The 25,727-nt window shown below is 44.9% G+C and overlaps 1 protein-coding gene across 12 annotated transcripts in view; it reads left to right on the forward strand.

Annotated features, from left to right (window-relative positions):
* PTK2 (protein tyrosine kinase 2) overlaps positions 1 to 25,727 on the forward strand; it is a 186,268-nt gene that overhangs the window by 82,639 nt on the left and 77,902 nt on the right. For all 12 annotated transcript variants that reach the window (XM_071553777.1, XM_071553772.1, XM_071553775.1 and 9 more), the window contains 2 exons: positions 9,676 to 9,842; positions 16,591 to 16,678. In XM_071553777.1, the coding sequence (XP_071409878.1) occupies positions 9,676 to 9,842; positions 16,591 to 16,678 (255 nt within the window). The remainder of the gene's footprint in view (positions 1 to 9,675; positions 9,843 to 16,590; positions 16,679 to 25,727) is intronic.

Raw genomic sequence — 25,727 nt, forward strand, 5'->3', positions numbered from 1 at the left:
TTACATATCTTGATTTATGCAAGAATGTGTATTTTTTATAAAAGCAGGATCAAAAGAGCAGGCAAGTAGCAGTTACTTGAGGCTTGCCTTAATTTTTAATTTTTATTTCTACCTTTAACTGGATGGTTGTTTCCAGAAGGACTGGGATTTTTGTATTGTTCTTTCCTGACAAAGAAGGTGATGGAAAGCTGCTAAAACTTCTTTGTTTTGGCAAATGTGTTTCTTTTTTATTTTGTTAGCCTGGGACAGCGACTTCTGGATGTGCAGGTACTCCATAGTAAAGGCCTGGCATTGATGTATTGCCATGGCATTTATTTCAGAAACAGTAAACCCTTGTTGGAGTCCAAGCCTGCATTCCATTGCACTGACTGCTGTTCACCAAGCTGAATAATTTAAGATTAAAATAGCCTGGAAGGGGTTTCTTGCCTTAGTTTTACTCCCCCTGTCCTTTTGTGGAGTCACTGAACCTCCACTGCTTCTGAATTCCAAGCTGAGGATGACACTGGAGCTGGTTTGGCCTTTGGCTTGTTTCCAGGGAGCTCTGAGGGAACATTCAGAGGTGAATGTCTCTGGGACAGCACTACAATTTAAAGGGAAAAGGTCTTTCAGGACTGCTCCCTGCTCAGCACAGTGCTGGGTGGTGGGGAACACTTCCAGGGCTCAGAGGGGGCTGAAGTCTGCAGAAGAGCCAGTTAAAGGTGCTGCTGCTGCTGCAGCAAAGAGCTCTATGGAAAGCACTGATGTCAAGGGAAAGTAAATCCTGAGTTGTGGTTTGTAACATCCTCTGCTTCTGACAAAGCCTGTTTTGCCTTTGTGAATGGAAAGGGTGTGTTTGATGGTCAGAGGAGTAAAGGAAAAGGGCTTTTACTGCTTCCTAAAGTAGAGTGGAGACAGTGCTGGATACCTTATGCACAAATCCTTGATCGTGAGAGGAAACACTTTCCATTAAAACTCATTAACTCACAGGGGCAGAACTCAGCTTTCTGTAGGAGTTCTTAAGAGGCTAGACTGTTATTTCCTTGCTGTTTACCTTAAAATACCTTTCACCAAGGGAACAGTGGCTGCACTTGGGCTTTCCTTTGAGGAGAGCTCTGGGCTCTGGACCTCTGCTTATGCTGGATGGATTTATTCCCTCCAAGACAGCTGTTTCCTCAGAGGATAAAGGCTGTGTCCTGCAGTGGGTGCAAGGGCAGCTTCTCAGTTCTGGGAAATGCTTTCCTGGATTTCTAAGAACTGGCATGGTCTTTACCCTTTTTTCCTCCCATATTGTGCTAAAGACATGCTTCACTTCCAAAGGTAAAGACTAAGGTTTTTATGGATGTGCAAACAGTGGTGTGTCCCCCTGTGAGTGTGTATCTGGACAGCCAGGCATCTTCCAGGGAGAGGAAGGTTGTTTGTCTTCCCTGTTTATCTTGGTATGGCTCCATCTGGCTGTGTTGTCTGGGTGGGGATGCCCTGGGAGGGTGCAGGGCATGCCCTGCTCTGCTCAGCCCCAGGGTGGCATCTCAGGAGGTGGCATGGAATTTCTTTGGGCTCATCCATCACCCCTTCTGTTACATTTCTAGCCCTTAAAGCTTGTCCTGATTTCTTGACTAGTAGCTGTGAGAAGCAAAGGTGGCATTATTTATGTGGAAATAAGAACCACAAATCTCCCAGCAGGTTATTGGCAGACATTCACTGTACCTTCATTCTCAGACAGGTTTGTTTTCTTCCAGTTTTACTGTGCTGTCTAAACTGGATAGAGACAGCATTAAATCTTGCAGCTCTCAGCTTTGCCCTTAATTCTGGAGTTGCAGAGGAGCATGGTTAGAGCTCTTGAATAAATAAAGGTACAATGTCCAGGGCTCTCTTAACCCATTCATTAATTTGAATATCTTTTTCTTCCTTTTCTATCCTATACCACCCCAAAATGTCAGGTTCTTTAATACTGACAGAATAAGAACTCAAAAAAAAAAAAGAACAACAACAGAATACAAGAACATCATCCTTAGCTAAGGGTAAGGGTGTAACTGACCTTAAAATTGAATTCAAAGGGCATGCCTTGGCTGTGTCCCACCTCTGCATCACAAAAAGACAGAAGCAAATTCATCAGCTTCCCCAGCCACCTGCAAAATCTTATTTTTCACAGGTGGAAGGTGTGGCTGCAGGATTGGAAGTTTCTGTATTCCAGTCTGTTTCCTAAGATGAAGTTTTTAGGAGGAGAAGGGCTGAGGCACATTGAGCTGAGTCATCACTGAAGTGGTTTGTTCATCTGCATTGCCCTGTTAGTATTTGTTGCTTGTTTTTTCCTCTTGGTTGCCCATTCTATCCATGCTGTACTTTTACCTGTTAGTACAAGAGACCTGAGTACCTGGTTGGAGATGCAGTTTGTGATGGAGGAACAATGTAAGGCAAAGGTCTGAAATTAAATGCTCTCCTTTTTAGACACGTGTTCCTTCTGGCAGCTGTGCCAGCTCCTTCTTGCTGTTTGTTTTCTCGTGCTCCCACCATGGTTGTGCTGGCATGGATGGTGTGACTGCTTGGCAAACCCAGCCCAAGTTGAGATGAGTGGCTGTTTCACTGTTGTTTTTAATCCAGATCAGGGCTGTAATCTCGTTAGCTGCGTCATCCTGCACTGACACAACTGGAGGGGGCTGAGGGAAGAAAGGAAATCCCTGTCTGTGCTGGCACTGCAGTGCTGCTGCACCACTGGGGAATGGAGTATTAATAAAGCCCTATTGATGAGCAGCATTCCTGTTCCCAAACACTTCCCAAGGAGGATATTGCCTGTTCTGAAAAAGGGCAGATTTGTCAGTCCAGCCTCAGTCACAGGGAAGAGTCAACTTCCAACCATGAGTCCACCCATTCCCCTTCATCCCTGTCCTCCCAATTCTCTCCCCCTTTTTCAAACCTGCCTTATATTTAATCAGTATCTGCACAAAAGGTGCCTCCTGTGGCTAGTCTGGAGCAGAGCTGGCCTGCATGACTCTGGCTCTGAGGGACCAGTTGAACTCCCTGCCTCCCAGCTGTGGAATGGCCAGATGTGCTTTATTCCTGCCTGATTCCTCCTCAAGCCACCAGAAGCCTGAAGAGTTGTAGGAGAATGGGCATGTGCTAGATCTGCTCTGATGTATCTGCTGCTATCTGTAGAGATGCAAATGTATTAATCAGAAAAGTTTATTTACTGCATTTCACTTTTAAAATAGATTCTTAGGATAACACAGTAACAGGGTGAGGAGATTGGTTACACCTGTGGGAAGAGTCTGAGCAGTGGCAGGACTCAAAACCAAACCAGGTTGCTGTTTTGGGTGAAATCTACTGTATTCAGCAATGGTTGCATATTCAAATCTTATTTCTATGTGTGTACAGTAGAAATATTTGTGCTTTGAGGCAGTGGAACTATTTGGTGTATAAAAGCAGACTGGAGTGCACCAAGTTTAACATGAATTAGATAGGTGTAAAAATGTACAGAATCATTCCTGATGTAGTGAAAGAGCTAGAAAATCTGTGCCATTTACCTTCCTTCCTTCCCTCTCTCCACTGGGTGCCTGCATGGGCTGTACCAGGTGAGCAAGGCATGGCTGTTACTGTCAGTTTGTAGGTGTCCCCCTTCTGAGGGCCTGAAAAAAGCAGCAAGGACTCAAAGCTACACAGCTACCAATGTGAATGGTGCAAAAAAGGTGTGGGACTGTGATAATCTGATTATAACAGACTGGGGCTTCAGAATTCCTGTTTTACTTGTGCACAATGCTCTTGGTAGCCTTGGATGAGATGCACATGCAAAATAGCATATTAAAACCAATATAAATAACCCTCTGGCATTTTTCTGAAGACACCTTAATCTCTAGGTGGCTTCAGGTGAGCAGCACATCCTGCATCAGTGCTGAACCATACAAGAACTGGACCCAGGGGAGGTCTTAGACTTTGCAAGTGAGGATAGGGAATAGTGAAATACAGAACCATAGAAAAATCTGGGTTGGAAAGGACCTTTAAAGGTCATCTATTCCAGCCCTGCTGCAGTGAGCAGGGACATCGTCAACTAGAGCAAGTTGTTGAGAGCCTCATCCAACCTGGCCTTGAATGTTTCCAGGGATGAGGCATCTACCACCTCTCTGGGCAACCTGTGCCAGTGTTTCCCCACCCTCATTGTAAAGAAGACTTAATAATATGTAAACTAAACCTCCTTTATTTCAGTTTAAAGCCATTTGCCCTTGTCCTGTCACTCCATGCCCTTGCAAGAGGTCCCTTTCCAGCTCTCTTGGAGCCCCTTTAGGCGCTGGAAGGTCTCTCTGGATCCTTCTCTTCTCCAGGGAAGCAGCCGCAGCTCTCTCAGCCTGTCTCCAGAGCAGGGACTCCAGCCCTGGGATCCCCTTTGTGGCCTCACTCCAACAGGTCCGTGCCCTTCCCGTGCTGGGGACCCTGGAGCTGGATACACTTCTCCAGGTGGGATTTCACCAGAGGGGAATGGGAGGGCAGAATCCCCTACCTTGTCCTGCTGCCCACGTTCCTTTTGATGTTAAGCATCTGGAAAACTGAACTTACTGTCCACATTTAAAACACTGTTATGTTCTTTTGGGAAGTGTGCAGTGGGATCAGAGGAGTGCTGGTTAATCTGAGGAGACTGGAAAGCCGGGCTGTGCCAGCTCTGGCTGTGCCAGCTCTGCTCTGTCAGCACTGAGTGCTTGGCAGTTCCCTGTGGAATGACATGTGGGTGTGGAGAGGTGCTTGGGCTGAGGGATCCATGTGTGGCTGGGTTGGAAAGGGCTCTGGGAACTCAGGTGGGTGAGCTGCTCGAGGCTGTCTCTGGGCTGCAGTGGTGGGTGGCAGGATCTGGGCACCAGCTCAGCCTCTGCTCAGTGGGGAGTTTCAGTATAAACTTGGACTTTTCAGCCTTAGAGTTCCCTGGTTTATAATGATTTACAAACTGGATCAGCAAAGGAGAGAGAAAGCACCACAGAGAGAAAAAGGTGGATGTGGGCTGTTCTCCTAGAACGTCAGACGTGGTGTTATCTGAGGACAAGCCAGATCTGGGGGCTGTGAGCACATTCCAGAGTTTTCCTTTGTAGAAATGATAAGTTAATTTGCATCAGAGATCTGACATTTACTTTTGTCCAGCTTTTTATGTAAGCTCCCCATATAAGTCTCTCATCAAGAGTTACAATGCTTGATATATAAATAATGTTTGACATATTTGAAGTGCTGCACAAACATGAGCACACTGTCCCTATGTCAGAGCAGCTACTTAAAGACTTTTGCTAGTACAAGAAACTTTCTCCTTCCTGCTAAATAAGGAAATTAGGTTTGTAGTCACACGGGATATATTATTCAGCCTTCAATTTATTCATAGTAGCACATCAGCTTTGCTAATTTACAAGCAAGCAGTTCATTTTCACTCACTTGCAGAAGCACGAGGTGTTACTGGTACATACTGGGAGGGCCAAGGGTATCCTGTGCCTTTTGGCCTTTCTTGGGCTGTCTTGATTTTTCAACATTCAAATACACTGTACTGTAGATTCTATTTTTGCCACATTCTCCTAATTTAGGAAGAATATTAATCTATTTTTCAAATTAGGGGTGTTGAGTATCTGTGGGTTCTTTAGACAAATGAATAAAAATTGGTGCTATCCAGTTTTGTAGCTATAGAAAGAGTTTTTTCTTCTCCCCTCTGGGGTAGAGGGAGGGAAAGGTGACCTATAATTTGCCTGTTATTGATAGGAAATTCCTCTAGGGGTTCCCACTCACTCTTGCTCAGCTGTACTAGCCCATTTTATGTTCGGAATGCAAATGTCAGCTTTGGGAACCTAATTAAAGTCAATGTGATTATGGTAAACAGCAGTCAAGTGATTGTGTGACTGCCTTGCAGTTGCAGCGAGTTGCCAAGAGACACGGGAAGGCTCCTCAGAGGAATTTATATTGCTGTAGGTACCCCATGTACTCAAAGTGGAGTCTCTAGAGGATGTTTATGCTGGAGTTAAGCTCCAAAATGAGTCTTCTGGCTGTGGTTCATCTGAGGTCAGAAGTTTGTAAGACTTGTTGAAACTCTGGTGTTCCTTACCTGGTTTTTTTTTCCACTTGAGCCCATCTGAGCAGCTTCCTGAGCTACAGGTGGGTTGGAGTGGAGTCTGGAGAGGTTTCAGGTTGCTTTGGCTGTGCCTTAGTTCAAACCTCGTGGTGACATCTCAGCAGGAGGCTCGGGTCACCTCTGTGCAGGGGTTGAGCATTCAATTGTTTGTCTGGAAACCTGAGATTAAGCGTTCTGATCCCTGCCCCAGGCTGCTGCTGGCAGGGCTCCCTCCTCACAGCGCCCCCCTGGAGGCTGTCACCCATCCTGGGGAGATGGCACTGGCTCTGTGCCCTCCAGGAGGCTGTCACTCATCCTGGGGAGGTGGCACTGGCTCTGTGCCCCCCTGGAGGCTGTCACCCATCCTGGGGAGATGGCACTGGCTCTGTGCCACCTTGGAGGCTGTCACCCATCCTGGGGAGATGGCACTGGCTCTGTGCCACCTTGGAGGCTGTCACCCATCCTGGAGAGGTGGCACTGGCTCTGTGCCCCCCAGGAAAGCAGAGGCGCTGTTACCCGTCCTGGGGAGATGGCACTGGCTCTGTTTGAGATTCCAAATGTCTCCACGGGGTCTGTGGAGGGTGTCCAGGACTTGAGGAGAAGCCTGAGCATGTTGTCTGGTACTGACCAGGGGTGGCTGCAGTGCCAGGGCAAGGCCTGGGGGTTAATCTTGAAAGGGACAGTCAGGTGAAACAAACCCTGTGGTGCTTCAGGAGATCTCACTGTCCTGTCTCTGTGTTGTGCTGCTGGGTTCTCTTGATGGAAGGTGTATGTCTAAATGTTTTAAAATTCAAATTTTCTGGTTTATTAATAAAAAATTAAATATGCAAATAGATTGCTTGAGAGGCCTCCCCAGCAAACGAAGGGAGTGTCTTAATTTTAGTGTCTTAACTGCCACATTTCCTTATTTCTCTGGATTGGTTTCTTGGCTATGGTTTGATAGCAACTAGAATGATTTCTGTGGCTTTCCTGAACTAAAGAGAAGCCACTGAATGTGTTTGTTACACGGAAAGCATCACTTCTTCCTTCCTGACAATACATGGTTTTTTAGAATGTATTTTCAGACACCTGCACTTGCCCTGCTTTGCTCCCTGCTGCTTCTCCTTAGTGTCTGCACTGACTTCTGGAGTTGCAGTGTGGACTAATTGTTGCTAATTATTTTCTTGGGCTGACACCACTACCTGGCTATAAGGGATGGTGTAACCTTCCTATATAATGCTGCAGTAGTTGTGATTCTGTGATAGGTTTAGAATGGATTGATGATACAAAAAGGAGAGAGGCTTAAAAATCTCCCTCACTTCTGGTGGGAATTGGGACATCTGAGTTCTTCAGTCCTTACAAAATCCCAACCTGAAGCTCAGAGAGGGTCTGAGATGTCCAGCTTGATTATTCCCTGAGTGTGATTTATACCTTCAGTGCCTTGTGCATCACTAGTCTTGGTGGTTCGTGGTCATAGATAATTTTGCCTTAATTTTTTTCCTTTCCAGAGCCACTTTTTATCACAGCAGGCATAACTGTCATTTAAGAACATGTTGCCTCTGCTTTCATTATCAACTGGACAGTGTCAGAGCAAGGTCGAGGGGTGGATTTCCAAACCCAAATTCAGTATGTTGTGTGCTCTGTGCAGGGTGCAGGAGGGGATGGAAATGAATGAAACTGTTCTGTTTGCTTGTGGAAAAGCTGCTTGGCAGCGTTCCCTCTGGATGGGAGCTCCCTGCCAAAATATTGGGCTTTCCTAACTAAGCAGGGACTGTGCTTTGGGTGAGGAAGAGGTTAAATGTGTCCCTGTCGCTTCTGAGAGGACTCGGTGGTTGTTGTGTGTTTCCAGGGAAACAGGCAACTGTTCTCTTGTGATAGAGAGACCCTCAAATGCAGGCAAGAAACAAACTTAACCAATTTATATTTAATTCAGATTTAATACCATTCACTGACCTGATAATAGACCTTTGGAATGGCTGGGGAAGGTTGCAAAATGTTTACTGCTTTAAAAGGAGGCAGAATGAGTAATTGGAAAGGTTTCACTGGAGGCTGAGGAATGACAAACAATGCTTGGCTTGGGAAATCCACTGGGATAAAAATAGTTCGGGGTTAGGAGGGCACTTGGGAATTGCCCTGTGTACTTGGCCTGATGTCACCTCTTTGCCTGTTGTGGGCTTTAAAAATACTCTGTTGAACATTTCCCTGTGCTCTGCGCTGCTTCTGGAAGATTATTTAAAGGTTGCAGTTGAGGAGCTGAGTGAGCTGATCCAGCAGCTTGGGATCACCTGCCAGCAGGTTGGTTCCACTCCCACAGTGCCATCTTTCCCCTGCAGGCAGATTTAGAGCTTCCTTATTTGTCTTTTTTTGCGGCTTAATTTGCAGAATCAGGGTCTTAAACAATTTCTTTGGGATATAAAAGAGTAAATTTTGGGAAGCAATCACAGAGTCATTTAGGTTGGGAAAGACCTCTGGGGTCACCAGGTCCAAGCACCAGCCCAGCCACCACCACATTCAGCACTGAGCAGTGTCCTCAGGTGCCCTATCCATGTGGTTTTGGAATACTTTTAAGGAATGGTGACTCCACCACTTCCCTGAGCAGCCTATTCCAATGCTTGGCAAGCCTTTCAGTGGAGATATTTTTCCTAATATCCAATCTAAATCTCAGCTTGAGGCTGTTTCCTCTGGGAGAAGAGGCCAATTCCCACCTGGCTGCATCCTCCTTTCAGGCAATTGTGGAGAGCAATAAGGTCCCCTGAAACTCCTCTCCTGAAGTCCCCCAGCTGCTCCTGCTCCAGACCCACAGTGTCATCCTGTAAAACCCCTTTGGCCAAACTCCCTCCAGCAGTTCTGGCTCCTGGCGAACTTCAGCTGGCTGGTGTTTGTGGAATTCTGAGCAAGGATCAGCAGCTGGTGCATCAGTGTGTGCATGTCTGTGTGTGTCTATATGTGTGCATGTGCACACACACATGAGCACTTTCCTTAGGAAAGTTCTTTCACTGGAAGAAGTGTCTGACACAAAGGGAGTGGCATCTGTTACGGTTTTATTTGAAAGGTTGATTTCTGGGGCAGGCGATCTTCAAACTCAGAAATTTATCTCTGGGCAAACAAGTATTGCATTGATTTTGTGGGAGAATCTTCCCAAATAATTGTCTTTTGCATCATTTTATAAGGGATCTGTGCTGAATCTTGGGAGAAAATGTGAGTGGGGGAATGAGGGGAGCAAGGGCTGTGGTGTGACCCAAGGGCTGTTGGGGCACTGAAGAGGATGAAAGTCTTTGGATGGTTTTCTAGTTCTAAGTAGAGACTGATTTTTAAAGGCTGCTGGTGATCTTTTTGGATAAATACATCCTGCTTTCATCCACAAACTTGCTTTTATGTTACTCTGTTTTAAAGAGAGGAAATAATGGGTTAAGTCTCATAAAATGTACAGAGATGTATTGACTGATTTTTGTGAAGCTGTGCTGGTGAAACTTCACAAATTGCACATGATTGTCTGAAACAGCAGCTTGCAATTAAATATGTTTGGTATTCTTAATAAAGGTGCTACACAATTGCTCAGCATTTTGTGTAGGGTATTACACAGTAATATTTTAAATTTTTGTTATCCATATATTGCATTTTACGCCTCGTAAGGAGTGTGTGTTCCTCTGTTTTAGGGCATCATTCAGAAGATTGTGGACAGTCACAAGGTGAAAAACGTGGCCTGCTACGGGTTAAGGCTCAGCCACCTGCAGTCAGAGGAGGTTCACTGGCTGCACCTGGACATGGGGGTGTCCCACGTCAGAGAGAAATTCGAACTCGCCCACCCTCCCGAGGAATGGAAGTAAGAGCATAACTCTGTCCAGTCCAGCTTTGTGCCTTGTCTTTAAAAATATCCTGTGGTTTTCTGTATTAAGGAAGATCATCTTGTAGTGGAACAGAGATGGTGGAACAGTGGGGGAAATAAACCACCAAATTTTCCACTCAGAGCTGTGTTCTGGTTTTGTGAGGGGTTTACCACCACAAACTTGGAGGAAGCGTAAAACAGGAATGGAATTCTAGTTGTTTGTCTCAATCTGCAAGTTTTGTCATCCTCAAAGTTTTAGGACAAGAAGGCTGTTCCTGTTTGTGGTATAAGCACAGCACTGCAGTGTTAAAAGGATAAATCTTGTTATTTAAATAAAGCCCAAAGGATATTTTTAAGTACTGGTTGTATTTGTGTATATATAAAATATATATATCTATATATAAATACTTGTATATAGATGTAAGTAGGAGAAATGTGGTTTGAAGAGAGGGAAATGCAGTCAAAAATCAGTTTATCCCTCTGCTGTTCAAAAGCTTTTCAATTGTTAAACTTAATATGTTGAGGCCCAGAGCAGTGAGTGACATCTGCCTTTCTTCTCAAGTTATACCAGGAGCAATGAACAATAGAAAGGTCACTGCAGAATTTTGAGGGGGTTTCCATAAAATTTGCTGAGATATTTTCATGGTATGGTTAGTTGGTTAATAGATGTGGTGTGACTTTGGTTTCTTCAGCTTTGTTTTAGGGAATAAAGTGGTGGTTCACTCAGAGAGGATGTGGGCAGGAGGGAAGCACTGTCCAATTTCCTGGTGGGAGAGACAAGAGAAAACTAAATTTGATTTAAAACTAATTTGTGCACAAAACAGTACTAGTCTGCTAGAGAAGACAGGGAGCTCAGAGGTCAAAATGCTGTCACACATCGTGGGAACACCAAAACTGGTGGTTGCTGGTCCATGGCTGGAGGTTGTGCTTCTATTCCTGTGGTTTGTGTTCACAACCACAATTGGTGCTGAAGCTGCTGGTTATTTTAAAATCCTTCTCCAAAAGGATTGTAAACAGCCCATACTGAATTTCTCACCAGTGGAGTTTCAGTCTAGCACATGTCACAGCTGGCAATCTTCAGTTTATGGATTTTCTTTAGCGTCCCAATTTTAACAAATTCAGAGAACTGAGGAATGTTTAAAACCTGGGTCTCAGAAGTGTTGCACATTTTGTCTTCTGTGCATGTTAATTTTGTTGTCCCTGGGATGTGCATGGGTCACAAGTAATTTCTCATTGATAATGCTGTGAAATCACAGCTTAGAAAGGAGGAGATTCCTGAATGCTTTCCATGCTTGTGGTGCTGCCATGTGGTGGATTTGAATAATTTATGCTGTGGAAATTTGTTACCCAATGTACAAGTGTCAGTTCCATTTCTGTTGGGTGGCACAACTCGCATCATACACATTTGCAGAACACATTTAATTGGTTTTAAAAGCAAAGTTAGATATTGTTTTGAAGTTTGTGGAAAGGATGGTATAAAATGCTCATGAAAGAGCTGTGATAGGATGTAAATTATTCAATACCTTTCCAGAGTGTCATTTCATGTGTTATTGAATCCATGCAGCCTGACATACCTATTAAACCCAGAGAGATTTGCTGTGCATAATCAAAAGGCTGCTGTCATATTTGTAATACCAGAACAGAGTGTCTAAGATCATATGACAGTACTTGTAGAAATATTTAGATTACTAAAGGGGAAGTAGTCTTGGAATGGTTCTTAAATGAAAACCTTCCCATAGTGTTAATAAACCACTGACTGCCTCACATGGGGTCATTTTTTTAATCATCTGAATTAAAAGGGTTGTATTTTCATGGTGTTCAGAAAGTAGAGCTTGGAAATCTCCTGGGCACTGGAAGTTCCTGGGTTGTCAGTAGGCTGGATAAAGTCAGCAGGATAAAATCCATGTGCTTTATTCAGAGCTCCTGTTTGGTGCTGGGGGTGATCCTGCAGAGATGAGTTAATGAGGGGAAGGAATGGGGCGTTTCTTGCCTGGAGAAGACAAAACTCCAGGGAGACCTTAGAGCACTTTCCAGTGATTAAAGAGGCCGTGGAAGAGATGGAGAAGGATTTGGACAAGGGCATGAAGGGACAGGATGAGGGGTGATGGCCACAGACTGGCAGGGCTGGTTTAGCTCAGGTATCAGGAGCAGGTTGTTGCCTGTGGAGGTGCTGAGGAACTGGGATGGGTTTCCCAAAGGAAGTGTGGCTGCCTCATCCCTGGGAGTGTGCAAACCCTCACATTGCTTTTGTATTCTAGTATTTTTTGTATTCTTCTTCATGCTGTAAAAACATTTGTATGTAGCATGAGATGGTTCAAACCTTTGCTGCCTTGTGGGGGGTTTTTGGTTTGTTTTAAATAAAACTCAGAGAAGAGTTTTCCTGCTTTGGGTTTTCCTGCAGAGAAGAAAGCTGGGCAGTAAAGGTCAAAAAGAAGCATTTCATTGACTGTTCCTGCATCTTACTGTGTGTTTACTCTGAGAATGTTCATGGTAGAGTTAACTGTATCAACCCAAATATCCTGTTTCCATTTTATTTTATTCTCTGGTTGTGGAGATAATTCTGTCCAATATCACAGAATTCCAAATGTGTCTAAATTGTGGTGCCAGAAATTATCAGAGTTATAATTACTGGAACTGCTTTCTTGTTTGTTTGTAGTAGTTTGTGCAGGAATTTCTTGAGTCTGCTGTGATTTATGTCACATTGGATAATACTGACTTCTTTGAGTTGTGCAAGACTTAGCACTACAGAAGCATTGTATAATTTGAGTGTAATTCCATGTAATTGCTTTGGAATAACTGTAGCCTTCCACATGCAGCCTGAGAGTTTATTCCTTACTGGATTGCAGTAACCCTGCTGTGTCAGGTTTAGCTTTCAGTAGCACAAATTGTAGCTGTTACTTAAACTTTTGCTTGTCTGAAGGCCTGACTTGTGCTTGTGAGGTGATCCCAAGTGACAAAATCCCAGAGTTTTTTATTGGGAAGGGAATAAAGACTGGAGTGATTTGCTTCAAGTTTACCCTTAGTGTTTATGCTATTAAGGCATGTGTTAAACCAACATTTTTAGTGAGGAAATCACTTGTCATACTACTTTTATTTGAATGATGGGATGTTTCCAAGGGCATGGGGAGGAGAGGTAAAAGAAAAGAGCCTTCCTCCCTTGGCCTTCCCCTTGATCTCTGTGCACTTGGGGAATCGAGGTGAGCAGGGTGGGGGACTCTGCAGACAGCATCAAGCCTCATCATTCCTGTGGTGCTGAGCCTTCAGCTGCAGGTGCTGTCCCTTGTGTCTCCAGAGCTGCTGTATGCCAGAGCACTGCTCTTTTCCACAGAGGAAGCACCAGGAGGTTCCAGTGAGGAGTTGTGTGTCTCAGAACATACTGTGTCCCACAGGGCACACACCCTGGTTCTGTGGGTGAGGTTTGTAAAGCAGGTCCTTCAGCTGGGTGTTGTTCCTGCCTCGGCTGTGACAGGCAGGAGACACCCAGTGCTCAGCACTCCTGGGCTGTCAGGTTTTGTAGCTGTGGTACAACAGCCCTGCCACAGACACAAAGGCCACACCACCTGTGAGATGGTTTCATGAGTTGATTGAGTTGATCTTACAGCTCTGTCCCACCCCTGTCCACAGTCTGTCTTCTCCCTTCCCTTGCTCCCAGTTATCCAGTCCTTTCCTTTCCTTCTGTCCAGCCTTAATGCCTGTCGAGTCCTGTAGTGAGCTGATGCAGTTCATGAAATCACAAAAGGCTTCTCCTTTGTCTGCCCTTTTTGTTTCCATCTTCTCTCTTCTGGTTACTTTTCTGTTGTGAGCTCAGCTGGAACCTGCTGGGGACAACCTGCATGGCTGGAACTGGTGGGGTTGTTTGTTTCAGTGGCACAGAATATTAAGACTTGGTTCCTGCTTTCTTTTTTGGCTCCACCAACTGCCCAGGTAGTGTTTGTTGCTCACAGGGAAGCTCCAGGAGCTGCTCAGAGATGGTCACTTGTGGGTCACTTCACTTTACAGCTTGTGAAATCTGGTGCTTTCCACCTTCCTGAGGGTGGGATGGAGGCCCACTGCGTGTCAGAAAGTTTCTCTACCCCAGGAGAGACACAGAGCTGTCCCTGGGATAGTGGTCAATTCATCAAACATAAGAGGGATGATGATCAGCTGAGCTACTTGCCCCATGAGTAGACCTGGTTTGTCAGGGACTTGTCATCCTCATCATTGGCTGCATTTCAAAGGCAGTAAATTTAGGGTTGTTGAAATGCAGCCCACCCTTGAGCTGGCCTTTGGAAGTTGGCTTCCTTATTCCTGTAGGGCTTGCCAGAGATCAGGTTATAAATAGGTCATGAGGGTCACTCGAGGTGACTGTCCCAGCCAAGCTCTTTGGCCTTAACCTGATTTTCTCCTGAGATCCTGTTGCAAAATGCAGCTTCTCACGGCTGCTCAGGGAAGAAGACAAGTCCCTGTAAGGGAGAGGGATTGCTTTTCCTCTTTTCCCAGAGAGTAGTGGTGTTCTGCATCGTGGAATCACCAAATGGTTTGCATTGGGATCACTGAGCTCAACCATTACCTCAGCTCTGCCCAGGCCACCACTAAACCATGTCCCCAAGTGTCACATCTACATGTCTTTTAAACCCTTCCAGGGATGGTGATGCCACCACTGCCCTGAGCAGCCTGTTCAGTGTTTGACAGCCCTTTTCCATGGAGAAATATTTCCTAATACCCAGTTTTCTCATATCCAAACCTGTCCTGGAGCTGGAACATGAGTCTGTGCTCTCATTCCTAACACTTGTTACCTGGGAGAAGAGAGACTGACCCACACCTGGCTCCAGCCTCTGGTCATGGAGTTGAAAAGAGCAGTGAGGTCTCCCTGAGCCTCCTTCCCTCCAGGCTGAGCCCCCCCAGCTCCTCCTCATCAGATTTGTGCTCCAGGAGGGGTTTAGGTTGGATACTGGGAACAGTTTCCCTGCTCATGCACTGAAACAAACAGGCTGCTGATGGAGGTGAATTGCCATCCCTGGAAGTGTTCAAAGAACATGTGGATGTGGCACTTGGGGACAGGGTTTAGTGGTGGACATGGTGCTGCATTGAGGGTTGGACTCAGTGACCTTAAAGGTGTTTTCCTACCCTAACAATTCTATGGTTCTAAAATGCACTGGGTTATAGAGCCCCCCAAAAGCTAAACAAGTGATTCATGATGTCAGAGAACAGTTTGGATAGAGCAGGACCTTTCAGGATCATCCAATGCAACCTCTGCCATGGGCAGGGACACCTCCCACTGTCCCAGGTTGCTCCAAGTCCTGTCCAGCCTGGCCTTGGACACTCCCAGGGATGGGGCAGTCACAGCTTCTCTGGGCAACCTGTCCCAGGGCCTGCCCCCCCTCCTCACAAATCATTTCTTCTTTATATCCCATCCAAACCTACTCTCAGGTGTTCTCAGCCTTCCCTGTATATCCCAGTCTGAAGACTCTTCAATAGCATGTTTTCTCTGCAGAGGAATTATGAAATAAATTGTCACACTACAAAAAAATCTCTCTAAATATTCCTCATTTGTGTACCGTGTGTGCATGTGTTTACAGTTTCCAAGTGTCTTCCTTATTTTATTGATTTCTAACAGGACTTAAAAGGATTTCAAAGCAAATAAGAATATTGCAACTTGTGCCTGCAGTGGCATACTCAGCAGCTCTCATTCCTGGGGACTTTTTGCCATGTCCCAGTATAAACCTTGGTTACAGGCAGCCAAAGCTGAAAAGAAGTTCTTGTTCTGCTGAAGCCAACAGGTTGAAATGTTGCAATATTTGCTCCTACCATGAGTAGACTGTTAAATACACTTATTTTGGGAAGGACTCCAGAGAATGTTAGTGAGGATATGCTGTATTGACATAGCCAAGGGGATGGAGACATTTAATATCAGAATTTCACTGCAGGAATGTGTCAGGGGAGGAAGGGAGCAGGGTGTCAGGCACTGCTCTCTTACCACAGACAGGCAGTAATACTGAATTTAGGGATTGGAAGCAGAAGTTTAGGGCTGAGAAGGGGCACAGCTTTGGTGCAGGTGATGCATCAAGGCTCATTCTGCATTTCCTTCACTTGTGGTGTCCAGTTGACTTCAATAATATGACTTGTCAGGTTGAGAAGTCTTTTGTTTGGCTTTTTTAAGTGTTGTGATGAGGAATAAGGGAGCAGGAAACCCTTTTATGGAGAAATCCCTTCAAAACCTATGGAAAATTCAGAGGTGATGTCAGAGCACTTGAGAGAGGGAGCAGAGTGGTGTTCCTTGTTCTGTCTGTAGGATGTGGCTCCCTGGGGAGTGATGACACTGTTTGCCACTCCTGGAGCAGCAGGATCAGTGTTTTAAGTACCTGCCTGTGATAACCAGAGATAAAAGCTGTGCCATGGGGTCATGGCAGTGCTTCTGGCACCTCTTCTGCTGTTGCCACCTAACTGGGGCCTCCCTTCCCACAGTTTTGGAGCTTATCTGCTCCAAGTCTTGGTGCTTCTGTTCTCTCTGAAGCTCTGACCAGGCAGCAGGACTCTGTTTGCTTCTATTACAAAGGTCCTGTGTCAACATCTGTGTGAAATACCAGGTACAGGTAAATTCCATTTTAGTTCTCTTGATTAGCCAGAGGAAATTTTCCATTGCTTTTCCAAGTTTGTTTAGATTTTATCCTTATTTTTAAGAAAGTTTGAAGGCATCTTTTATTTGTGAGATTTTAACTATTAATTTCTGCTCAGCAGCTTTAATTCTCTTTTTCTTGCTTTCCAGATATGAATTGAGAATTCGGTATTTGCCAAAAGGATTTCTAAACCAGTTCACTGAGGACAAACCAACTCTAAATTTTTTCTATCAACAGGTATGTTCAGTTCTACCACGTTGTCTTTTGCTGGTTTTGCTCAGTTTGGAAAACTGGATTTCTTTTTGTGGGTGACAGAAACTGGGAAAATCTTAAGGTTGCATATATAAAGCAGAAAGGGCATGAATCAGCCCATGGGATCCTTCTCCTTGAGAAGCAGTGAGGAATGTTTTCCAAAGACAAGGTAATTCTGCAGTTGTCTTAGATAAAATTGACTGGTTTTCCACTGGCTTCTTACATTAATTCACCTTTTATTAAACTGTTGAATTTCTTCATTTTTCCAGATGTAAATAAGTGGCAATTCCACTGCAAACCATCAAGTATTTTTATTGCTTGTATTCTTATTTTCTTGGTTTGGAACTTCTTAGGACTGCCAGGGGTTTTTATAGAAGAAACAAAATCCTGTTCCTTTTTCCTTTAGCAGCAAGTGAGTTCCTTCCTGCTGGCTTTAAATACAGGAGGGGTCTGTGCTTGCCATGAGGCAAAAGGGGGTGATGAGCTCCAAAATGATTTCCTGAGCTCCACCACTTCCTTCTCAACACCTGGCAAGTGTCCTGTCATTTCTACCTCAGAGAACTGTTTCTTTCAAGCAGGGAATTGGAAATGCTGGAGGAATATTGGTTAACAGTTTAATTAAATGTGGAGAAATCCTAAGAAACAAATGGAATGGCTCAGAATAGCAGGAGGGGGTTTGGGGGTGGTGAGGAACTGACAGGCAAAGCTGTGTCTGACAGTGCCCTGAATCCCAGCTCTGTTTCAAAGGGAAGAGATCAGAGGTTCTTGTCTCACTGCTCTGCACGCCATCCCAGTTGTTTTCTCTTCCCCTTTTTTCTTCACCTTGTCAGGAAGTATTTCTAAATCCAATTCTTTGGTTTTGGGGTGCTGCAAGGTATTTGGGTCTGCATTGCTATGGAAATCAGGTGCAGAACTTTCCAGAGCTGTCGTTCTCTATCCGTGACTCTGCTTTGCTCCAGAAACCTCACTTGGCCTCTTGGTTAAATTAGGACAATTCCTTTTATCTGGTGAAGTGTTCAGGGAGCACCACTGATGTACAAAAAGAAGGCAGGAGAAGGATTTCAGCAGTGACACTGTGTCACAAACCTGCAAGGGAAGGGAGGGCTGAAAAAACAGGGAAATACGTTTTTTCACATTCTGTTCCTGTGTCATTCATGCAACATTTCAGTATCCTCTTTTGCTACCCACGGCTCTCAGGCAGACACATCGTGTTGTGTGTGGGCAAGAAAAACAGAATGTACAGGAATTGCATGTAGGTACCTTGAGCTTTCTGCACAGAAATAACTGTTAGAGGTTGTGAACACAGGACCAGGTTACAGGAGTTTAAAATATCCAGCAGAAGGTGTTCTCTAGTCCAGTTGGTTTTTGTAGATGTAAAACTCAGATACTTTGCTGCCTTGTGTGTCTTAAATGAAAAAAAACCAAAACTTTTTTGAGGACCAGAGTTTGCTGCCTGTGAGTTCCTTTTCGAGATGAAACTGGCAACCTATTGCTGGCTTGGTAACATCAAAACACATGTTGTGTGTCTCATTAAAAATGTACAACATCAAATTAAAAAGTTCATGAGGAAGGCAAAGAAGACCGCTGTCCCCCAAGGGATTTGGAAATGTAATTATTTTCTTGAATCTGAGCTGCGTAGCAGAAGCATTGTTGAAAAAGAAGCTGAAAGTTTCAATCCTCAAGTGATCTTCATCTTCCAGAAAGGCACAGAACATTCTGTAAAGATAACAAATGTTACCTTAATCTCTGTCAACAGACACAGTTTATTATCCCCCAACCACAGTGACCAGGCAGTGGAACCCAGGGCTGGCTCAGCTTTGTGCCTTCCCATGCTCGTCTTCTCCCACTCACTGCAGCGGCAGCGCTGCCTGTGTCAGCCCCTGCAGTTCAGGCTTCTCAGTTGGACTTCAGGCGGGAAGTCATTATTTTCTCCTTGGTTTCGGTTGTTTAAGGATGCTGTGACCTTCCTTTGCTTTTGAATATCCTTTATTTCCCAGGGCCCTGAACATACAGAGCCCTGTGCCCGTGTTTGTGCTGCGGTCGCTCTGCCATCTGCAGTGGGCGTGAGCTGCCCTTATTAGGTGTGTGAAGCAGGGCACTAATGAGGCCTTTCATAGCATGCCCTGCTCTGCAGTCTGTACAGCAAGGGCTTCAACTCAGGGTGTGTGTGGGAGAAGCCACACAGCTTGTTAATAACATCAGAGCCTGTCCTGCTGACGTTGGTGCCGCGCTGACAGATCCTGAGCTCGGGTGTGCCTGCAGGTGGAGACAGGGCTGAGCTTTGGGTCATTCCCCTTGGCTGGGGGAGTTGTGTGTTCAAGTCATGTCATTTTGCATCCCAGCTGAGAGCTCTGATCAGCAGAGTGATGCTCCAGCTGTGTCCTTTTGCTTTGTTGCTGCTCTCTTTGGCAGAGGGAGTGAGTGGCAGGTGTTCAGGTGTGTCCTCCCTGTTCTCCATCAGTGAGCACTGAGGTGGTGACTCTGCAGGGGCTGCAGTGCTCCCTGGGGCCCAAATGCTTCAACTGCAGCCAAATGAGGCAAATTGGATCCCCCCCCAGTGCTGCTAGAACTGTGGGGCTGAAGTATTCAGAAATCAGGAACAGCCAGATTTATGGTTGTGTGCACAGTTGGCAGGTGTTCCCTGCCCAGCTTTGCCATGCCAGCCCTCAGGTGTGTGCCCTGGTAGTGAATAACCCAAATCTGAACCAAAGGGGGCTCTGATTCCACCCCCAAACCCTTAAACATGAAGTACACAGGATTACTGAGGAAAAATACTGTGAGTTTTATCAAGAACTACCATCCTTTTTGTGTTACAGGTTCTGTTGACTGTTCTGCAAATCTCAAAAGAATAAAGATACTTGGGGTTTGTATGAATTTTTTAAAACATTTTTGCTGAGGGAACAGGCAAAAAGGTACAAAAGGAAAATGAAAAATTGGAGTTTTCAAGCAGTGACTTCACCTTTTGGGAGCACTTTCAGTTGCTTTAAATAAGTGCTGGTGGAATTCATTGTGTCTTCCTTTCCCTGTGTTCCAGTGGCAGGGCTGTTGGGAAGTGGAAATAAAGAGAACAGGCCCCTCTCTTTGGCCTTAGTGGCTGAGTGGGGAAGGAAAGGCATATCTCAAATCAAGAATTCAGCTTTTAAAAGCATTCCCATAATGAGAATCAGACGTCAGCTACTTGAATTGCCTTCCTTTGATTGTGGGACAAGAGCCTGCTCACATTTATCCTTGAATAACATGTTAGCCTGCAGTAATTGGAGATGGTTTATCCCCCGATGAAAAGGGAGTAGCATCTGTATGGGGGTGGGGGCAGCTCTTGGGCATCAGCTGTTCCATTGTTGCTGTCCTTGTGCTTCAAACAGAGACTTTTAAAGTAACTTTTTGGGTTTTTTTAGATCCCAACAAACAAGTAAAGGTTGTTTTTATCAGTGTAGAATTTGTCTCTGCTGCCTCGTTGAACCTGCAGTGTGGAGATGTTCACATATATAATAAAGGACACCATAGGACTCAACTGTGTTTTGGATTTGCTTTTTAAAATGAGCCAAAGTTTGTGTAATGCACAGGAGAAGGAATTGCAGGCGTGGGATGATCTCAGAGTCAGGGCAGATGAGTGATGCTCTCCAAAAGTGGAGCAGAACTTTGTGCACAAGGGCTGTGTGTCCCCTCAGACAAGTACAAGGCTCATTTTCATAGGAAAACTGTGAAAAGAGAGGAGAAAAAAGTAATAATAAAAAAAAAAGGAAGGCAGAAAACTAAAAAGAGGAGGCAAAATTTCTTGTGGACAAACACTTCTTTGCTCTGTAGTGTCTGTAAAGATAATATTCACATTTTAAATACATATCATTAAATGAAAAATATCTTCATATTGTGGCAGATAAATACATCATGCAAATTAAATTATTTTTATAACTCTGTCCCCGACATGTAGGAAATTATAAGTCCAAGCAATTACTGTAATAACTTGATGATTAAAGTTTTATAAGGCTTACGTGCATGAGATGTAATTTGAAATGCAGGCTGGGAATAAGACTCTTTAACCTAATTAAATAACAACATCTCTTGCACCCTAATAAAAATAGGAGACCTCCAGCAAATGACTTTTACAGGAGAAGCTTTGAGGGAAATCAAGGACAGAGGGAGAGGAGCTGGCGTTGGTCATGATGTTGGCAGCCTGTTTAAAACAAAAAAAAACCAAAATAAAACCCAAGTTAATGGCTGAGACATATACTGTGCCCTACAGGGAAGTGGCAATAAATGTAAGAATTGCAGCTGCCTAAAAAGACATGTAAAAACCACGATTTTTAAAAAATGATAAAAGTATAAATCAAGCTGAACATCTGCCTGCTCCTTGCAAAGGCAATTACAAGGGAATTTCCTTGACAGAGGAAGTTCCTGAAGTTGCTGAAAACCACAGTACCCCTTAAAGTACTTTTATAGGTAAAAATAAATTGATTTACACTCTGAAAAGTACAGTGATGTTCTTGTTTTAGGCTTTGCTGTTTGTGCAGACGTGGAGCTGCTTTGGCACCTCCCAGATGTGTGCCCAGTGTCTGCTTTCCCTTCGTGCTGTGTGGTGGGAAAGGAAAACCCACCTGTATTCCTCAGCACCTCTTCAGTGGTCAGCCAAGCCCAGGCCAAAGGGAAGGGGCTGCTTTGAGTTAAAATATTTAAACTCTCCACCTGTCACCTGCAGTGGTGACAATAATCCTTGTTGCCTTCCTTGTAGTCTCAGAGGTGAATTGCTCTTAATTCTCACCACAATAAATCTAAAATGTTTGGGGTGGGTTCCCACATGGGTATGTCTGTGTTGGTGATCTGGTTGGTACCAAATGTTGCTCCAATTAGTGCATTAGGTTGGCTTTTTAAAAAAAAAATATTCACATTAGTTCATGGGCTCATTTTTTCTGCATTCCGTGTGGGAGGGGAGAGGTCTAAAATGAGGTGAGGGAAGTTGTGCTGAGGGGGCCGAGCACTGCAGGGCTCCCAGGAGCAGAGTCCTACTTTGGGAAGGGCTGGGAGCAGCAGCATCTCCTGCAGGGACAGCTGGAGCTGGGACAGACGGGATCCCTTCAGCCAGCTTGTCCTAACAATGCCTCCTCAGAAGCTGGTTCCCCCCACCCCTTCCCTAATGCCCTTATTATTAACAGAGGAGCTTCCAAAATGAGTTAGAGATGTCAAAGAGCACCTCTAGATAATGCAGAGACTGTGACCTTGGGAGAGGAGGAGGAGGAGGAGTAGTCGAGGGCAGATGGCAGATGAATGTTACCCTGATACTGGATCTGGGCTTTTAACTCCCCTGGATGAGCCCAAAGCCCTCATTTTCCCTAATATTGACTTACCTCCTGTAGCAAGTCTAATATTATCAGATGGCAAATAGGGGTCGAACACATATGTGTTTCCCTCCTGTGTGTGCTTTAAAAACTGCCATTAGGGTCATTAAGGGGGCTCCTAAAAGTGCTGATGGCATTAAGAGCGGGCGCTGGGCTGGTGAGCACATGGGGCTCAGTCAGGGCACATCAAACCCGGCAGGGTGAACTCTGCATCAGGTTCCTGAAGCTGTGGGGACGTGGGCTGAGACCCTCTCCTTTCAAACTGCTTGTTTGGGGTTTGTAGGGATGAAAATCCAGTGTCCGAGAACCTGCAGCTGGAAAACAAGGATGGAGGAGCAGTTGTCACGGGAGCAGCTGCTGAAAATCAGCTTTTCCCATGGATATATTGAAGCATTCTGGTCTTTATTGTTACAGAAACTGGAAGTGGTGAATGACAGGAGTGTTGTCTGGATTGTGGTAGGATGGATGTCACCAGAAGTGCTGTGTGTTGGTGTAAAACAAAGGTCCTGGCTGAGGGTGAACTGTAACATCCCAAACCAAGCACCAAATTACCTGTAGTGTTAGAAAACTGAATGTTTGGAAGCAGGTGCTGGAACACACCTGAGCTGTTCAAAATTAATTAAGATAAATTACTGAGAATAAATAAATTACTGCTTGTACAGGATGGTTAAGAGGATGACATATTTATTTAACATAAATGACACCAACTAAACAAGTGCTTGATTTCTGAATATATAAAAGCACCAGCTACAAATATCTATGTAGAACAAGTGGATAAGGAGAAAATGTTTTATTGCAAAATCTTTGTTTTCCATGCTTCGTTAAGTGATTATAATTACTATTCATGTGCTGTGTACTAAATGGAGTACAGAAGACATTTTGTTTTTTTGTTTGCTTATCTAAATATCTTATATGTTGGGATGATTTTTTTGCTTATGCACTTAACTCTTCAGAGGGTACTTAATCACTGAAGGGCTGTTTAAATGCAGTTTTCAAAGCAATGCAAAAAAGGGGGGAAAATAAAGGACTAAGTTGTGTAAGTAGGTCATAGACATTAAAAGAAAAACAAGAAAAATAGCTGGCTTATTTTTACACTGTCCTCCTGAAAAACTGGAGATTATCCTGTGGGAAATTTCTTGGTAACATTAAATGAGCTGGGAAGGCCAGTGCAGTGGCTAATTATTGATATTTGCCCTTTTTGAGACACCATTTCATAGTTCTGTCGCTAAAGAATTTCCACAATATTTATGCTTCAAAACTCAGTGTGAAGTTGAATCATTTTATTTCATAATTTCTAAGGCTTTAAACAAATTTAAACCTAACCCATCTTTTTAAGACACAGTACACCAGGCTTTTTTTGAATCCCTGAACTCCTGAAAAGCATTTCCTGAGTTGAGAATTATTTTACTCTTGTTCTTAATAAAGAAATCCGAGCCCAGCGTGGTGTTTTATGGCCTGCCTGTCAGCCTGGGGAGCCTTCTCTGAGCTGCTGCAGCTGCAGAAAGCCCCATGTGCAGGGAAATGGAGCAGATGGCTTTGGAAAGGAGCAGCTGGTCTAGAAAATACGAGGCCGGTGATAGATTTCTCCTTAAATCATCTGTGCTGGCGTGGGGCTGTTCCCTCATTTCTCCATCCTCACAACTGTGAGCTTCCCTCTGCCACCAGTTTTTATTTCAAATGACTCCGTCTGGAATTCGCAGCCCATTTCCGGAGCTGGGAAGTGCCCATTAGTTCCCAGTCAATTTTGAGAAGTGACACCATCAGTAATTTGCCCATTCAAGTAGCAGAACAAATATTTTACAAGCCTGACAGCAGAAATGAAACGGCTTGTGTTTCTGTGCCTGTTTTCCATGTGGGAAAAGCTTTTCAGTTCACAGTTCAGCATTCACCTCCTTTCTTTTGTTAGGATTTGGGAGTATCTTTGGGCTTCTAATGGCCAAGAGAGGAGACGGAAGAGAGAGGGGTTTGTGCTGTGGCTGAAAGATGAAGAAGAGTGATAAAAAGTATTCTAAAAATATTGATAAGACCAGGAAGTGAATAAAGTGACTTCTCATTGACTATCAGGACAGCAATAGGTCAGGAAATATGTTCTGGTGTAGGATTGTGTTGGAGTTTAAATCCTTGTTGGCTGTAAGTGCTGCTCCCCTTTCTGAGCCTGGGTTCACTGACCACAGGTGGTGTGTGTTGAGCGGGGAGTGACAATTCTGGTTCACTTTCTATTTTATCAGGACACTTTCAAGATTTTTCTCTGGCCTCCAAGAGGTGCATTTGGCCACACCAACCCCCTGCAGTGCTCCAGGCTGGGCACAGAGTGGCTGGAGAGCACCAGGCAGAAAGGGACCTGGGGGGACTGAGTGATAGGAAGCTCAACAGGAGCCAACAGTGTGCCCAGGTGGCCAAGAAGGCCAATGGGATCCTGTCCTGTATCAAAAATAGCGTGGCCAGCAGGCCCAGGGCAGTGACCCTTCCCCTGGACTCTGCCTTGGGGAGGCCACACCTTGAGTGTTGTGTTCAGTTCTGGGCCCCTCAGTTGAGGAAAGATCTTGAGGGGCTGGAGCGGGTCCAGAGAAGAGCAACGAGGCTGGAGAAGGGACTGGAGCACAAGTGCTGTGGGGAGAGGCTGAGGGAGCTGGGGGTGTTTAGCCTGGAGAAGAGGAGGCTCAGAGGTGACCTCATCACTGTCTAGAACTACCTGAAGGGAAGTTCTGGCCAGGTGGGGGTTGGTCTCTTCTCCCAGGCACTCAGCAATAGGACAAGGGGGCACGATGGGCTCAAGCTCTACCAGGGGAAATTTAACTTGGAGATCAGAAAGAAATTATTTGCAGAGAGAGTGCTCAGGCATTGGAATGGGCTGCCCAGAGAGGGGGTGGATTCCCCATGCCTGGAGGTTTTTAAACTGAGATCGGATGTGGCACTGAGTGCCATGATCTGGTAAAGGGACTGGAGTTGGACCAAGGGTTGGACTTGATGATCTTGGAGGTGTTTTCCAACCCAATCGATTCTGTGATTCTGTGATTTATGTTTGGCATTCCTGTTTTCCCCACGTTGCTTCCCTTCCTTGTGCTGCACTGTCAGGATCACAAAGTTGACTCCATGTGGGAGGTGCAGGTCACACTTTAATTCTGATTTTCCAGCCTGTGCCTGAGCCAGAGGAGGTGCAGCTGCCCCTGTGCTCTCCTGCTCCTGTCCTGGTGCTCCCCTGGGAGCTGCAGCTCCTGCAGTGCCATCACACCACCGATAATGGACTTCATGGACTAATCCTTCCCCCCAGCATCACCTGCTTGGCTGTAAATCTTGTTTAAACTTGTTAGAACATTGAAAAATAATCAATCTGAGGGAAAAGGGGATGGAAATCAACAGCACAGTTTGCAGCAAGGAGTTGTTCTGGTCTCTCTGCTCCTCCAAACTGTTTTCCATTGTGTTTTTCCTGTGAGTTCAGATAAGCACCTTATGCTGGAAGGCAGAACAGGCCAGGCAGTGGAAGCAAAGTGTGTTCCAAGCCACACACACCAAAGTGGTTCACTCCAGGCAGCACTTTCTGGGGTTTTGGTTGTTACCAAGTATAAAGTGTTCAGGCTTTTAGCAGCATGACACTGGAATTCATAATCCTGATGTAAATCCAAGTGTTTGTCTTGTTAAACGTGGGGCATTTTTATTGTTGTGATGTTGTGACCATGGAATATTTGAGGTAACTACAGACTTCA

Source organism: Pithys albifrons, chromosome 4 (genome assembly GCF_047495875.1).
Source record: "Pithys albifrons albifrons isolate INPA30051 chromosome 4, PitAlb_v1, whole genome shotgun sequence".
Lineage (NCBI taxonomy): Eukaryota > Metazoa > Chordata > Aves > Passeriformes > Thamnophilidae > Pithys > Pithys albifrons.